Here is a 15,996-nt window from a genome sequence, read left to right as displayed (position 1 = left end):
CCCTTTACAATAAGTCCACCGCTGACATTGGGTTATAATTGTATCTTGGAGGTCGATTACTCTGGAAACCTGTTGCACTTGGGACGCTGTCCAAGGGGAGCAAATTCGATTTCAAGCGGAGTGACTCAGTCACGCCTCGACTCAATTCAATAAGTTCTTCTTTCTCAAAATTTATTTTTCTTTTTTGGTTCTCGATTTTTAATAGTCTATTTAATTCAACCAAATATTCCAACAATCTTGAAATCAAATTGTTGAATTACATAGACTATGACTACAGTAACAGTAAATGCTTCTATTGAGTTAGCCAAAATCGAACCGTTCGCTGGACAATGCTTTAAACGGTGGAAATAGAAACTGATGTTCGTTCTGACCACACTGAAAGTTTCATACATTTTATCTGAATTATTTACTATAAATCCAACAAATCAAACTGAAGTAATAGATGAAAATAATTATAAAAATTATATTCTAAACTCTTTATCCAACGAACTAAATGACGTGTATGCTTCTTACGTGTCTGCTAAAGACATATGGACTGCTTTGGAAAAGAAATACATATTAGAGGATGCAGGCGCTAAGAAACATGCAATTGCTAATTTCCTTCATTATGAAATGACAGATGATAAACCTGTCACAAATCAAATTCATGATTTTCAAAATCTAGTTCATGAACTATCGACAGAAGGAATCAAGTTGGATGAAGTGTTTTTGTCAGAAGCACTAATAGAAAAGTTACCGCCTTCCTAGAAAGAATATAAGAATAGAATGAAACATAAAAAGAACGGTGTTTCTTTGAAAACCACTACCGTACACATACGAATAGAGGAGGCCAATAGAATCAGGGACCAAAAAGAAAATTAAAATGAGATAGATTCAAAGGCGAATCTTGTGGAATCAAGTCGGGTAAATAATAATAAAAAGGGCAACTGTCATAACTGTGGCAAACCTGGACATTATGCAAATGAATGCAGGTTCAAAAAGAAGAATGCAAACAATCAATTCAAGAAAAAAGAAAACTGCTACAACTGTGGAAAGCCTGGGCATCATGTCAAAACCTGTAGGCTTAAGAAAAATAAAGATAAGCCGCAGGTTAATCTTACAGAAACAGGCAATGAGTCTGACATGATAGTAGCTATAGTGTCAGAAGTCTTCCTTGTAAACAACTTGGAGTGGGTACTAGACACTGGTGTAACTAGGCACGTATACAAGGATCGTAGCATGTTTACCTCCTACCAAGTATCAGGAGATGATGAACAGGTGTTCATGGGTAATGCTAGAACGTCTCTAGTTGTAGAAAAAGGAAAAGTACTTCTGAAACTCACTTCTGGAAATACTCTAATGTTGAATGATGTCCTACATATGCCCGACATTAGAAGAAACTTGGTCTCTGGTTCACTCCTCAATAAGGCTGGTGTTAAGTTAGTATTTGATTCAGATAAGTTTATAATGACTAAGAATGGAACCTTTGTTGGTAAGAGATATTGTAGCGATGGTTTATTCATTATAAATGTATCCAATGATAATAATAAGAAGACATTCAGTTCTGTTTATATCGTTGAACCTTTTTATCTATGGCATAGTAGATTAGGTCATGTGAATATAACATTTTTGAAGAAAATGAAAAGATTAGGTTTATTACCTAATATATCTAATGAAGAATTTGACAAATGTGAAACATGTGTCGAATCAAAATTCATTAGAAAACCCTTTAAACAAATAGAAAGATCATCTGTTCTATTAGAGTTAATACACAGTGACTTAGGTGATTTTAGAAATCACATGTTTAGAGGTGGAAAAAGATATTACATAACTTTTGTAGATGATTACTCTAGGTTCACTAAAGTCTACCTGTTAAGGAACAAAGATGAAGCTTTAGATACTTCTGCTAAATACAAAATTGAAGTTGAAAATCAGTTAAATGTAAAAATTAAAAGACTTAGAACAGATAGAGGAGGTGAATATGAATCTTCTTAATTTAGAGAATTATGTGAAAAGAATGGAATAGTTCATGAAACTACAACTCCTTATACACCAGAACAGAATGAAATAGCAGAACGTAAGAATAGAACTCTAAAAGAGATGATGAATGCTATGTTAAATAGTTCAGGCTTACCCTCAAATATGTGGGGAGAAGCAATTCTATCTGCTTGTTATATTCTGAATAAGATTCCTTCTAAATCTTTTAAACAAATACCATATGAACTTTGGAAGAATCATGTTCCTAGTTATAAATATATTAAAGTGTGGGGGTGTCTTGTTAAAGTAGGATTACCTGAAACTAAGAAAAGAAAGTTAGGTCCTAAAACAACTGACTGTGTATTTATAGGTTACGCACAAAACAGTGCGGCCTACAGATTTTTAGTTTTAAAAACTAAGAATAATATTCTAAATCCTAATACAATTATAGAAGCTAGGGATGCAGAATTCTTTGAAAACGTATTCCCTATGAAATCTAAATCTATAGGAATAGAGGAAGTCAATAAATCAGATATTGCGTCTACTAGTAAAAATGCATACGAGAAAGTAGTAAAAGAGATACAACCAAGAAAAAGTACTAGGGTTAGAAAGAAACTAACCTAGGAGATGGTTTTTTCACTTTCTTAGTAGAAGATAATCTTACAACCTATATAGAAGCAATTAACTCTCCAGATGCAACCTTTTGGAAGGAAGCAATAAATGATGAGTTAAAATCTATTATATCTAATAACACTTGGGAAATTGTAGACCTATCACCTGAAAATAAACCAATAGGTTGTAAATGGGTGTTTAGAAAGAAACTAAAACCAGACGGGACTATTGATAAGTTTAAGGCTAGGTTGATAGCGAAAGGCTTTAAACAAAAAGAAGGAATAGATTACTTTGATACATACTCTCCTGTAACTAGAATTATAACTATTAGGGTCTTAATAGCGATAGCCTCCTATATAAACTGGTGGTACACCAAATGGACGTTAAGACAGCTTTCCTAAATGGAGACTTAGAAGAATAAATATATATGGAATAACCTGAGGGTTATAAGATATCAGAAAAAGAAAATAAAGTATATAGACTAATTAAATCATTATATGGTTTAAAACAGTCTCCAAAACAATGGCATGAAAAATTTGATGGTGTTTTAAAATCAAATGGTTATCATATAAATGATGTAGATAGATGTGTATATAGTAAAATTTTTAGAAATGAATATGTTATTATGTCTTTATGTTGATGACATGCTTATTTTTGAAACTAATATTAAATTAGTTAATACAACTAAGAAATTCTTGTTATCTAAGTTTGACATGAAAGACTTAGGAGAGGCCAGGGTAATCTTGGGTATTGAAGTAACCAGGAAAAATGACATTATTATATTATCTTAATCTCATTACATTGAGAAGATATTAAGAAAGTTTAACCATTTTGACTGTTTACCAGTTAGTACTCCTTATGATTATAGTGTGATTCTCATGAAGAATACAAAAAATAGTGTGTCTCAATTGGAGTATTTCAGAATAATTGGTAGCCTCATGTATCTAACAAACTGCACTAGATCAGACATAGCTTTTGCAGTAGGAAGACCAAGTAGATATACACATAACCCTGGAAAAGAGCATTGGAATGCTTTGTCTAGGATTTTGAGATACCTAAAAGGCAGTATAGCCTATGGTTTACATTATAATGGTTTTCCTGCTGTATTAGAATGATACAGTGATGCTAACTAGATTAGTGATTCAGATGAGACAAAATCCACGAGTGGATATGTTTTCACTTTAGGTGGAAGAACAGTCTTTTAGAAGTCTACCAAGCAGACATGTATCGCTCGGTCTACTATGAAATCCGAGTTTATTGCCTTAGAAAAGGCTGGATCAGCAGCCGAGTAGCTTAGAAATCTCTTAGCTAATATACCATTGTGGCCAAAGCCTGTATCGGCCGTATCTATTTATTGTGACTGTCGAGCAACTATAGCGAAAGCAAAGAGTAAAATATATAATGGAAAGAGCAGGCATATTAGACTCAGACACAACATAGTGAAACATATGTTGCGTGATGGAGTCATATCTATTGAATTTGTTAGGTCAGAAAAGAATCTAGCAGATCCTCTGACCAAAGGACTATCTAAAATGTTAGTCAATGATACATCGGAGGGAATGGGGCTGAGCCTAATATATGAGCTGCCAGTGTCGGCAACCCAACCTATATAAGTAGAGATCCCATGAGATAGGTTCAATGGGTAAACAACAAGACATGAGGTAGACGATTGCACTGAGTTGTATGAGCTCCTTCTATGGTGTATAGTGCGAGCAGCAACGCAGAAGGATGAGTTTTTAGAACTCTTAATGGATGTATAGCCATATTTTTGGGGGTGTATACAGTTGCTACATACACTTGATGGAATTCACCTATATGGGTGTGGAGGTGGAGGCCGCTTCCTATAAGAATCTAGGCGAATTCTCTAGAGCACTCATGAAATCCAGGTAATGGTGTATGACCGAAACGCACCGAACCGCAGAATCACTTGTAGAGGAAGAGTTGTGTGAGTGGCATGTACTTGCGATCTACATTAAAAGGATTTAGGTTCAAGACTATGGTGTCACCTGATTCCTGTAGACCTGTCTTGCTTACTCTAATGTCGGTTCAAGTCTATGGTGACACCGGCACCATTGCACAACTACTACGCTTTAATCCGAAAGAGTTTTATTTTAAAACATGTCGGGGATTGTTATATTTTGTTTTAAAATAATATTAAAATTTGAATTTTTAAATTTTCGGTGATTTCCCTTCACATTTGAAAAGCTTTGGTACTTTTGTGTTGAGGGTTTTATCTCACATCGAATTTGAAAAGGTAAACTATCTTGTATATAAGATAGTCTTTTTACCTAGGGCTTGAGCCCCTTTCAGGGGGCATGTGAATTTGGTCTTATGGGGAGGCTATGCCAATAGCTCTAATCTATGCCATTTACTACACACGCGCGCGCACAGGACTGTATGTGCAAAAGTGTACTCGCACTTGCGCTTTTTCGTTTTAAATCAGAGAGATGCATCCCTTCCGGTTGGTCGCCCCTGTTGGGTTTAAACCCAACGGACCTAACTTTTTGTAAAGGGTGCTTATGCACCACTTCGGAGTCTATATAAAGACTACCGATTCCAGTTTTAAATATACGAAATTATTATATCTCTTATAAAACTCTCTCTGATATAATTTTAAGAATTTTACTGAGTTCATCGCTGAGTCAACTCAGCACTTTCGGATTAAACTGCAAGTGGTTCGAGCCCATGTACAGTGAGTGCATTGCTGAGACCGGGTCATAGTCGTTGTATCTTGGAGGTCGATTGCTCTGGAAACCTGTTGCACCTGGGACGCTGTCCAAGGGGAGCAAATTCGATTTCAAGCCGAGTGACTCAGTCACGCCTCGACTCAATTCAATAAGTTCTTCTTTCTCAAAATTTATTTTCCTTTTTTGGTTCTCGATTTTTAATAGTCTATTTAATTCAACCAAATATTCCAACAAAACAATCATACACAACCAACGTTTTGGCTGTGGTAGATCACTAAAGGAGGGACAATGAAGGTATCTTATATTAGCTGGTGATTTCTTGAAGTGGGTCATATGAATTTTTATTTGATTAATTTCCGTTGTAATAACTTGTTCTTTTTTCTTCTTTTTTTTTTTTACAGCAAAAGATTGTGATGAAAGTCCGGCCGATAACCGACGATCGGAAGAGCCGGAGAAAGGCCATGGAAATTGCAGCCAGCGTAGAAGGTAATTTCATCAGAATTTAGCTCAGATGTAATGCGAAGGTTGCAATTCTAAATAATTCGATGCGAGATTAAAATGTCATCAAAATCAAGTGTCAGTTGAGCAAACTGAGTCCATTGAGTCGATGAAGGCAGATTTGGCAACAAAGTGCCTCTTTTCTTTCACTTCATCTCATCCTAATGGTTATCAAAGTGTGTTTAGGAGTCCCACTTTTGGGGACGGATGTGATGTGCTTGACCCGAATTCCAATTGCAATTCGATTTGAGATTCGTCCCAAATGGGTGCCGAAATGGAATCTAATCAGACAATATATTCATTTAAATGTTGAACTAGAGTACCTATATGTCTTCTTGGTATCGTGAAGTTCTGAACCGAACTGAAGATATGCCATCAACCAGAGAGCCTGATGGACTAGCAGTCTTTGTAATTTCTGATTTGGGTTTTTAGTCGTCATTTTGATCGTGTTGCTTGCAGGTGCAACATCCGTTGCGGTGGACAGCGATAAGGACCTACTTGTTGTGATCGGCGACGGAGTTGACACGGTCGAGTTGACAAGGCTGCTTCGAGAGAGGATGGGATTCACAGAGCTCATTAGCGTCGGACCGGTCCGTGAGAAGATAGAGAAGAAGGATGAAGAAGGCGGGGGTGAGAAGAAAGACAAGGGAGGTGGGGGAGAGGGAGAGGGAGGTGGTGGCAGCGAGAAGAAGGACAAGCCAGACGATAGTGAGAAGAAGGACAAAGGAGGCGGTGGCAGAGCTGGCAAGAAGAAAGACAAGGCGAGCGGAGAACTGAGAAAGATGGGGGCGAACAAAGTGTACGGCGGCTGGTTCATGTATGGGCCTGGTACATGTGCGGAGGCGGTCCTACACGAACCAAAGCAAGAAGAATGCTTGTTGACTGTAGCCCATTAATGAAGGATGGCTGCTGACTGTGGCCCATAAAGAAGGAGAAAAACTTCCACTGGGCTCGCATTCGTTGTGTCCGTATGCCATTCAATATAGCAGCTGGAGCAGGGACGGTGACAATTCATCTCTGCGAGTGGGCCAACAGGTTCTCTCCATCTCTTGTGGTAGTTTGGTTGTAGCTTGGATGTGGTGGGAAGTAGTGGGACATTGATTTCCGTTGATGAACCTTATTATTTATGGAAATTCCTTACATGGATAAAGTTGATATTTGTATTTTTCTTCATTCAACTGGGTGTGTGTGACCTATCCAACGGGTTGATTGTAAATGAACATTATATCGGGGCCTAGGAAGTTTTAATAGCAGTTGTTCAATCACCACTGTTGTGCCCTAGAATCTGACTCTTTTTTTGGTCTCATGACCTAGAATGTTATGCCCCTGGAGGGTTTGCATGCTTTTGTACGAATAGGCTCACCATTGCGTGATGGACCTCACCATGGATGGTGGTTATCCTCGTTCCAGTGTCTAGAGTTGCTGGACCTGCCATGGATGGGTTCATTGTTGATCCGATGGACCGCAGGGATGCACCATCTATAATGAAAGAAGGGCACTTGTTTGATACTCTAGAAGAGTGTAATGGTTGATATCCAGGCACTCAAAATTTGCAATTGTAGCATATATCAGCTCAAATTAAGCCACTCAGATTGTAAATAGGAAATCATCATCCGAAATATTAAGTTCCTTTGGCTAATGGGAATTTGTTGTTGAAAATTGGAATTTGTTTATTGAATTTGGAACGGTGATGTTTTTGGGCCATTTTATAAATCCATTAAATATTTGTAGATACACCACCTCGAAAAACTGTGTACGTGAAATTAAATGAGAGTAGGGAGGAGCAGCTGACATCGAGTGCAGCATATATTTGTGGGAAGGCCAGTTAAGAGTCTGTCCACCAGGCGCAGTGCATGGAAGGATTGCATGGCTCAGCAGGGAAGGATTTCGTCTCTGGGGAGGCTGTAATGGGACTTATGACACCAGTGGCAGGCAGATGATAGACGCAACAGAGAGAGTCAGGCCACAGCCCAAGAAGACAGAGATAGCAGTGTGGGAAGGCTGCCGTTCAGGCGTGCAACTTAGGTTTGTGGAAAGGCCTCAGAGTCTTGAACCCCGGCAATAAGCTGGCAGATGTCCAGTCAGGTTGCTATTTGAGAAGAGTGGGACCCAAATTGTGATTGCACAGGAGAAAAAGAATGTTCGGCACAATGCTGTAGTTGCTCATCAATGGACCGAACGAGTATTAAGTACTCCTCGTGTGTTCAAAGATGTAGGCTAGCTTTGTCCATGAAGGTGAAATTTGCTTAGGGAAAGATGTTGAAAGCCAAACATTTCAGCAATTTCCTTGACGGACAATATATTGCACTCCACTTAGGACATGTATATCACCTAGCCAATGTCCCTAAAATGCCATTTTCTCTCCACCAGGAAAATTTATATTCACGTACCAATAGCAATAGCATAACCATTGACATAGAAAGAAACACGTTTGACATACCCATAAACACAAACACTGCTTCTCGTTCCAAAGCAATTTTCACGTATAATCCATACAGTAAATACGTGTGAAAAGGAAACCACATAAAATGTAAAAGTAACCATGTCCAAATACACATGCTACATAGTACATGTCTAAAGCCAACTTTTCAACCATGCTGATAAAAAAAAACTCAAGTTTTGCAATACCCATAGCCATGCCCAAATAACAGCCATATTAAGCAAAGCCCATAGTCATATATAAAACCCATTTCCACCCCTTTAGCTCCACATTCTTGGTGAGGTCACTACACGCCCTGCATCCTTGATGAAGTCCTGACATTTCGGTCACACATTTTATTGGTTTCATGTTCAACACCTTGCTAATCTCCTCAAAACTCAGACTAGAGCTACACTGCAATAGATCTATAGCATGAACACAAACAATAGATTTTTAGGAGATACAACGTTAGATCCATAACAAATACAACAATAGATTGATAATTGATACAACAACATAGTCATGACAGATGCACTAGCGGATTTTTATATGAGAACCTACACATCTACATTTGATTTTTGGCCCATCCATCTAGATGGTGAGTGCACATAATGCACAATTTGTACGTTTCCTGTATGGTATGTAATTGCTTCTGTGCACTGCGTGTCTGGGCCTGGTTCATGAGTGTAAGACCCAAGTGCAAGCCTAGCCTGCCCAGCTGATGACCTTGATATAGTAGGGCCAAAAAGGCCAAGCTGGCCAACAGGCTTTTGGTCCTTGTCTATTTTGGCTACGGTTGGGCTGAAATATTGTGCCTAAGAGCCCACGTCCTTGAAATATTCTTCCAAACATAAAAGTTAAAATTTTCTACATTTGTGATTTTTCGTACATAGTCCATCCATGATGAGGTCCACAACATGGACGGGCCCAATTGCAGTACAGAAATGGCTCTTCTATCTTGTGGTCCTACCGGCTCTGAGGTAACATCTTCCATCCAACTAGTTCCACGTCCGTCCGTCCGACAGTGTGGTTTTTAGGGTAAAGCACCATCCGCTGCCAACAATATATGTGTCCCACGTCCGTCCGTCCGACAGTGTGGTGGCAAGGGATAGGATTTAGGCATTATTCAAATGATTCCTACTAATGATCCGGACTGTTTATTTATACAAGAAACACAGTCAAACAGGGTCTACTAAGGATGGATTGCGTACCGAGCAACTCAGCACGCTTTTATCCCACTGAGTAAATTCTGCTGGGCCACCGTGTATGTATGTACTTCATCCACACCGTCCACTCGTTTTTCAGATAATTATAGGACGTTGAACCCAAAATTGAAGCATATCCAAAGCTCAAGTGGACCACACCATAGAAAACAGGTGTAATAATGATTAACACCGTTAAAAATTTACTAAGGCCCACAGTGATGTTTATTTGTCATCACCTGTTCATAAGATCACACAGACATATATGAAGGGAAAATACAAATATCAGTTTCATCTGAAACTTATGTGGCCCACGGGTAGACTTTCAATCCATAATATTTCCTGTGGTGTGTTTCACTTGAGCTTTGGATATATTTAATTTTTGGTCTCAAGCTTTATAATTATCTGTTTAAATGGTTGTACGGAGTGGATAAAATACATAAATCATAATGGACCGCACAGAGTTTACTCCGTACACTTAGCCTACCAAGTTACTTACGACGCAATATATTTTAGAAATAAATTTGTAAATTTGCACATTCATCGAGAAAAGATGCTAGGCTTACCTCATCAACGAATGAAGGATAGATGACTAGTTGAGTCGTTCCGTGATCAATCCATCCGCTTCTGTCCGCTGTCCACGCAGGATGAAGGGGATGTGCCCTACCTTTCTACGGTCCTCCTCGCTTCCATCTTTTAGTTTCAACCTATCTGTCAACTCCGTTGGCATGTCCCCTAAGAGGAACTGTTGGAGTCCGGTGAGGTATTCAATCCCCTCTGGAAGAGTCTTCAACTCTCCACAGTTGATCAGAATTAGCTCCGGGATGCTTGCCAATGCTCCCTTTTCTATTACTATCCGATTTAGTTGTTTCATATCCCGTAAATAAAGTACCCTGAGCTTAGTAAACCGTCCATCGCCGAAATACAACTGCTGCCCTTCATAGGCCCTTTGAAGACAAAGGTACATCAGATTAGGCAATGCTTGGAGTGATGAAAGGGGATCTTCTTCTCCCAACTTTGACCAATTCAACGACAAATGGGTGAGGTTCACAACGGAGCTAAGCCATCGAGGCACCTTCTCCAAACGGCCCTTCAGGTAAAGCTTTTGAAGAAGCGGTGGAGTGTTAGGAGAGAGTGCTTCCAATTGAAGTATTTCTTCCTCTCCAGTTGCCCTCACAGTCAACTTCAGAAGGTGTTTCATCTTTCCGATTGAATTGCACAACTCAGCTCCATCGATTTCTCTGACCTTAGAAATGCTAAGATTTCTCAGTTGGGTTAAGTTCCCAACTTTTCTAACAATCTCCCCTTCTTTGTCTTCGATATCCCGTAGAGTCTGTAAACTTATTAAATTACATATTCTTATAGGAATTTGGATGCTACTTAAGTAATCAAAATCATTATAGAACTCGTCAGTAATTCGATATATATACAGGTGTCGTAGTTTCTGTAGCTTCACAATCCCACTGGGTAGCCTCTCTAGCTTCGTATTCCCGACGATCCAGTGTTTGAAGGTTCTGTAGCTTCCATAAAGATTCGGGAAGCTCCCTAACTTCAGTTCCCCTTAAGTTTAGATACCATAAATTGAACATGTTAGTCACTTCATCTGGTATGCTTTCGATAGGAACTCCTTCTAGATTTAGGACCCTCAACAATCTAAAGCTTTATGCCATCGTATTTAAAGAAGATGAAAAAGATGTGCTTCCACCAAACACCATATGAGAACGAAGATGTACCATACCTGCCGTAGATTGAATAATTTCTCCACTACTGTAGATTGACATGCGGCGGACTTTGCTTTCTTGCCTTGCTTGCTTCTCATCATATATCATGCAGAACTTCTCTTCATCTGATAAGGATAAGGCCACTTCACGTACAATATCATGCATTTGACAAGGTTTCACCCTTCCAAACTCGTTCGTCTCAACAACCTGAAGCATGTTACAAAACATGAGTTCCTTCAGGTGGTCTTCCGCCGCCTCTCCATGGTAAGTTTACCTTTCTCCTCGACAAAACCCTCTGCCACCCACAACCTAATTAGCTGCTTGCGGTAAATTAAATAATCTTCCGGAAACATGCAACAATACAAGAAACAATGCTTAAGGCCGTAACGTAGATCATAGAAGCTAAGCAACAAGATGTGCTTTACTCTTTCAAGCATTTTATCATTTGTCAACTGGCAGCTCAGGTTTCCGTAGACTCGATTCCACTCCAATGCTTTCTTGTCTTTCAATGACAAGAGGCTGCCCAAAGAAACAATTGCGAGTGGCAAGCCTCCACACTTTTCTACAATTTTTTTGTGCCAAATGCTGCAACTCTGGAGGACAGGGCTCCTTCCAAAACGCCTTCTTACTGAAGAGTTCCCAAGCCTCTTTCTCTTGAAGATGCTCGAGTGGAAATGGACGGTTTCCATCCCCTAATGCAGAGGCTGCATTCTGATTTCGAGTAGTAAGCATTATCCTACTTCCACATCTATTTCGTGGAAAGGCAATATTAAGATCTGTCCATGCATCTACATTCCATACGTCGTCTAAGACGGAAAGGTACCTCTTTCTGTTCAAATAATCACGCACCATCTCCCCTAGTTGTTTGCGATTCATGCTGCCCATATTGCTCGGAATCTCAAGTTTGTTTATCTTGAACAGATCAGTTATCACCCTTTTTAGAAGCCCTTCCACATTGTAAGACTGTGAGACAGAAACCCAAACACAGCATTCGAAAAGCTTCTTTACCATTTGATGCTTGTAAGCTTTCGCCACAAGAGTGGTCTTGCCTAGACCACCCGTCCCCACCACAGAAATAACAGTACGTCTTGGTTCTTCCTCTGTCAACCATACAACTATTCGACCTATTCTTTCTTTGAGCCCTACAATTTCATCATCGTCTTCATAAAGAGCAGTTTCTCCACGATGTTTCCATCTTTCATTAGCATTCTGTGAGCTCGATCCATCTTCTGTATTAGTAAGATTATATTGATCTTTTCTCATTGAAATGGCTGCAATATTTCTCTTTAGACCTTGCAGTTGAGTGGCAAAATGGTGCCTATAGCGAATATTCTTGAGGAGAGTGATGGTATTAAGGAGAAAACCCCTGAATTAACACTCTAAAACTCTGCACGCTGCGGTATGAAACTCCACATAGGAACATACTAGGCAAGGGTGAAGGGACACATAACTCACAACTAGGTGGAAGGACACTCACAACTCATACCATAAACATTAAGTCCTTTTATATATATTGATACACCATCCTCTAACGACTCAAGCTTTTAGAAAGACTAGTTGTTTGACATGGTATCAAAGCAAGATGTCAAGTGTTTGAATCCTGAAAGTAACAAATATACCACTAGAATGCATTATCCCGAGGTAAAGTTCCAACCTGCACGTGAGAGGGAGTGTTAGAGTGTTAGGTCCCTCAATATACATTGACACGCCGTCTGAGTTTAGCATATACAGATGGCAAAGCGTTTGGGTCTCTTTATAAAGTGGGCAATTTTTTAGTACATCTAAATGGTTTTGTCCACTTTCTATCAATCAAGATGGGAATCCTAGCTGGGCTTAAGAAATGATTTGGTTGGATTTTATGCACTACCATGCAAATATTATAATAATATGTGAATTGTACATGTCTGACCTTTAGTCTTTAATTTGGACCGTTCAGGTCACTTATACAAAATGAATCCAATTAATATTTTGATCAATCTATTTATTGGGGCCCATCACATATTACTTGTGATTCTAATGTGTCAAACTTTTGCAGGAAATCCTAATAATCCCATCCATGACTCTGAAAAAGGATGGCTAAGGATTCCTCTTGCTATCTGAGTAGTCACAATTTTAGAATCATGTTTTCTTTAGCCATATGGACATCATAATGGTGAATCTAGATCCTCTGTTTACAACAAACAAACAAAAAAAAAATCCTGCCACAAGCAGAAAAATCCTGCTTGCTGCAATCTAATCGGCCACATCATCACACACTGCATTTAATGCAGCAGTGCTGATAATAGCAGGATGACGTGGTCCAATCAGAATGCAGCAAAACATGAATCTTCTTTTTGTGGCAAACAGAGGATCCGGATTCCATAATGGCAATCTAAACTGACCAAACCACTTACCCTCGTATGGATGAAGTATAAACCAGAAAACTGCAGTACAAGATGATAGTGGTAACTGTCAATATTTCCCTTCTTGTTTTGACCACTCATTGTTTGACTTTTAATATTAATTTGATATCCATCAATTGGGTGGTTAGGATTGCGTCATTAGCATAATTTTTGAGACTTCCAATCAAGTGTGCATCCCATCCATCCCTAAAAATGAGACTTCCAAACCCACTTTAATAACCATTAGAATGAGATCAAGTGAAAGAAAAGAGGAACTACATTGGCCTCCGCCAAATTCGATCCCAATACAGCTATATAATATTAATAACTTACTAATGATTGTAACATAATACAAATAATTTAATATAGTATAATCTTAGCTGTGGCACTGCATTGGGCTTTGGATCCAAACATAGCCTTATTAATATTCAGGATAGAAAATCAAGGCTAAGTTCAATGAGGAAGATAAACACCCCTGATCCCAAAACCAGTCCTATGCTATTTGGGCCAGTTACCCTAGTTTTCTGTAAAACACAATGCTGTAGTTGCTCGTCAATGGACTGAACGGGTGTTAAGTACTTGTCCTGTGTTCAAACATGTGGGCTAGCTTTGGCCATGAAGGTGAAATTGCATAGGGAAAGAGTTGAAAGCAAACATTTCATCAATTGCCTTGACAGACAATATATTGTACTCCACTTTTTTTTTTTCCCAGCTCAATAAAAACAATATATTTTGCTCTAGCCAGCATACAAAAAAGGTCCATCTATATTGTACTCCACTTAGGACTCGTAAATCACCTAGCCAATGCCCCTAAAATGACATTAGTATTTTATCTCCACCATGAAAATTTATATTCACGTACTGACGCAGGGATGAACGTGATGAGGATAACTACTCCGAATCCACGGAGCTTCTCTGGACTCCTCACAGAGACTTCTCGAATCCACGAGGAAAGAAAACAGAAAAATAGAAATAAATTCTAATAAATTCGAAACTGATTAATTGATCAATAAAAACGAGTTCATAACCCTTTAAATAGGGGTACCAAGCAATGGGAAAGAAATCAGAATCAAACTACAACTCAAACTCTTAGAATCCGCGACTTACTATAAATAGTAAACTTACTATTTATAGACGGTCGTGATGTCTACTAGTGCACAAGGTTTTCGGCCAAAAATAGTAAGTGTCCTATTTGGCTTCACCAAACCGTTCTCCTAATTATTCTAAGCTCTTTTCATGTTGGGCACAACTCCTAAAGCCCAACGGATGAAGAGTTATAATCAAACTAAAACTTACTATTTATAGTAAAAACGAAATTAAAATAGGGAAACGACCGTCGATCCAGGGGTTTTTTGTAATTCCGGGCTGCGCAACTCAGTATAACTGGGTTGGTTGGCTTCAGTAGCTCGTTCTACCCCAAAATCATATATTTTACGTCAGATAACTCATTCCAGATTGCGAGATATGCCCGATTTAAGGTTCGATGGTCTGGATCACTTCTGTTGTCGACCGGGCCTTTTCTAATCCATCTTGGCCATGTAACTGTCGGCGACCCGCTCTACATCACGTACCAATGGCATAACCATTGACATCCAAAGAAACACATTTGATATACCCATAAACACAAACACTGCGTCTCGTCCCAAGGCAATTTTCACATATAATCCATACAGTAAATATGTTTGAAAAGTAAAACCACATATAATGTAAAAGCAACCATGTCCAAATACACATATGCAACATTGTACATGTCTAAAGCCAACTTTTCAACCATGCTGATAAAAATAAAAACAATATGTTTAACAACCATATTAAGTAAATCCCATGGTCATATATTAAACCCATTTCCACCTACGTTGATGTATAGACAAACACACTTATTATATATAGAAACAGACTCTTGTCCAAGAAATTCCATGCTAAAAATATACCCAATAGACATCAATAGCCTCTGAAGCCTCTCACTCAAGACAAATGCTACCCCTCAGCTCTGCATCCTTGGTGAGGTCACTACACGCCCTTCAGCTCTGCATCCTTGATGAAGTCATGACATTCGGTCACGCATTTTACTCTTTTCATGCTCAACACCTTGCTAATCTCCTCAAAGCTCTGCATCCTTGGTGAGGTCACTACACGCCCTTCAGCTCTGCATCCTTGATGAAGTCATGACATTCGGTCACGCATTTTACTCTTTTCATGCTCAACACCTTGCTAATCTCCTCAAAGCTCTGCATCCTTGGTGAGGTCACTACACGCCCTTCAGCTCTGCATCCTTGATGAAGTCATGACATTCGGTCACGCATTTTACTCTTTTCATGTTCAACACCTTGCTCATCTCCTCAAAACTCTGACTAGAGACGCTGCAATAGATCTCTAGCATGAACACATAAATAATAGATTTTTAGCAGATACAACGATGGATCCATAACAAATATAACAATAGATCGATAATTGGTACATGACTGATGCACTAGCGGATTTATATGAGAACCTACACATCCACCTTTGATTTTTGGCCCG

General features: G+C 39.0%; 2 protein-coding genes across 2 annotated transcripts in view; both read right to left on the bottom strand.

Annotated features, from left to right (window-relative positions):
* Positions 1 to 8,321: 8,321 nt before the first annotated feature.
* Positions 8,322 to 15,996, bottom strand: part of LOC131255321 (disease resistance protein RPM1-like) — an 87,479-nt gene continuing 79,804 nt past the window's right edge. The window contains exon 3 of the mRNA XM_058256020.1: positions 8,322 to 8,597. The gene's annotated coding sequence lies outside the window, so the exon portion shown is untranslated. The remainder of the gene's footprint in view (positions 8,598 to 15,996) is intronic.
* Positions 9,967 to 11,311, bottom strand: LOC131255322 (disease resistance protein RPM1-like). The gene is made up of 2 exons (XM_058256021.1): positions 11,113 to 11,311; positions 9,967 to 10,934 (listed from the first exon to the last, which is right to left on the bottom strand). Exons 1-2 carry the CDS (start codon positions 11,309 to 11,311, stop codon positions 9,967 to 9,969), a joined length of 1,167 nt encoding a protein of 388 aa, XP_058112004.1.

Source organism: Magnolia sinica, chromosome 9 (assembly GCF_029962835.1).
Source record: "Magnolia sinica isolate HGM2019 chromosome 9, MsV1, whole genome shotgun sequence".
Taxonomy (NCBI): Eukaryota; Viridiplantae; Streptophyta; class Magnoliopsida; order Magnoliales; family Magnoliaceae; genus Magnolia; species Magnolia sinica.
This window is presented reverse-complemented; position numbering and strand designations above follow the sequence as displayed.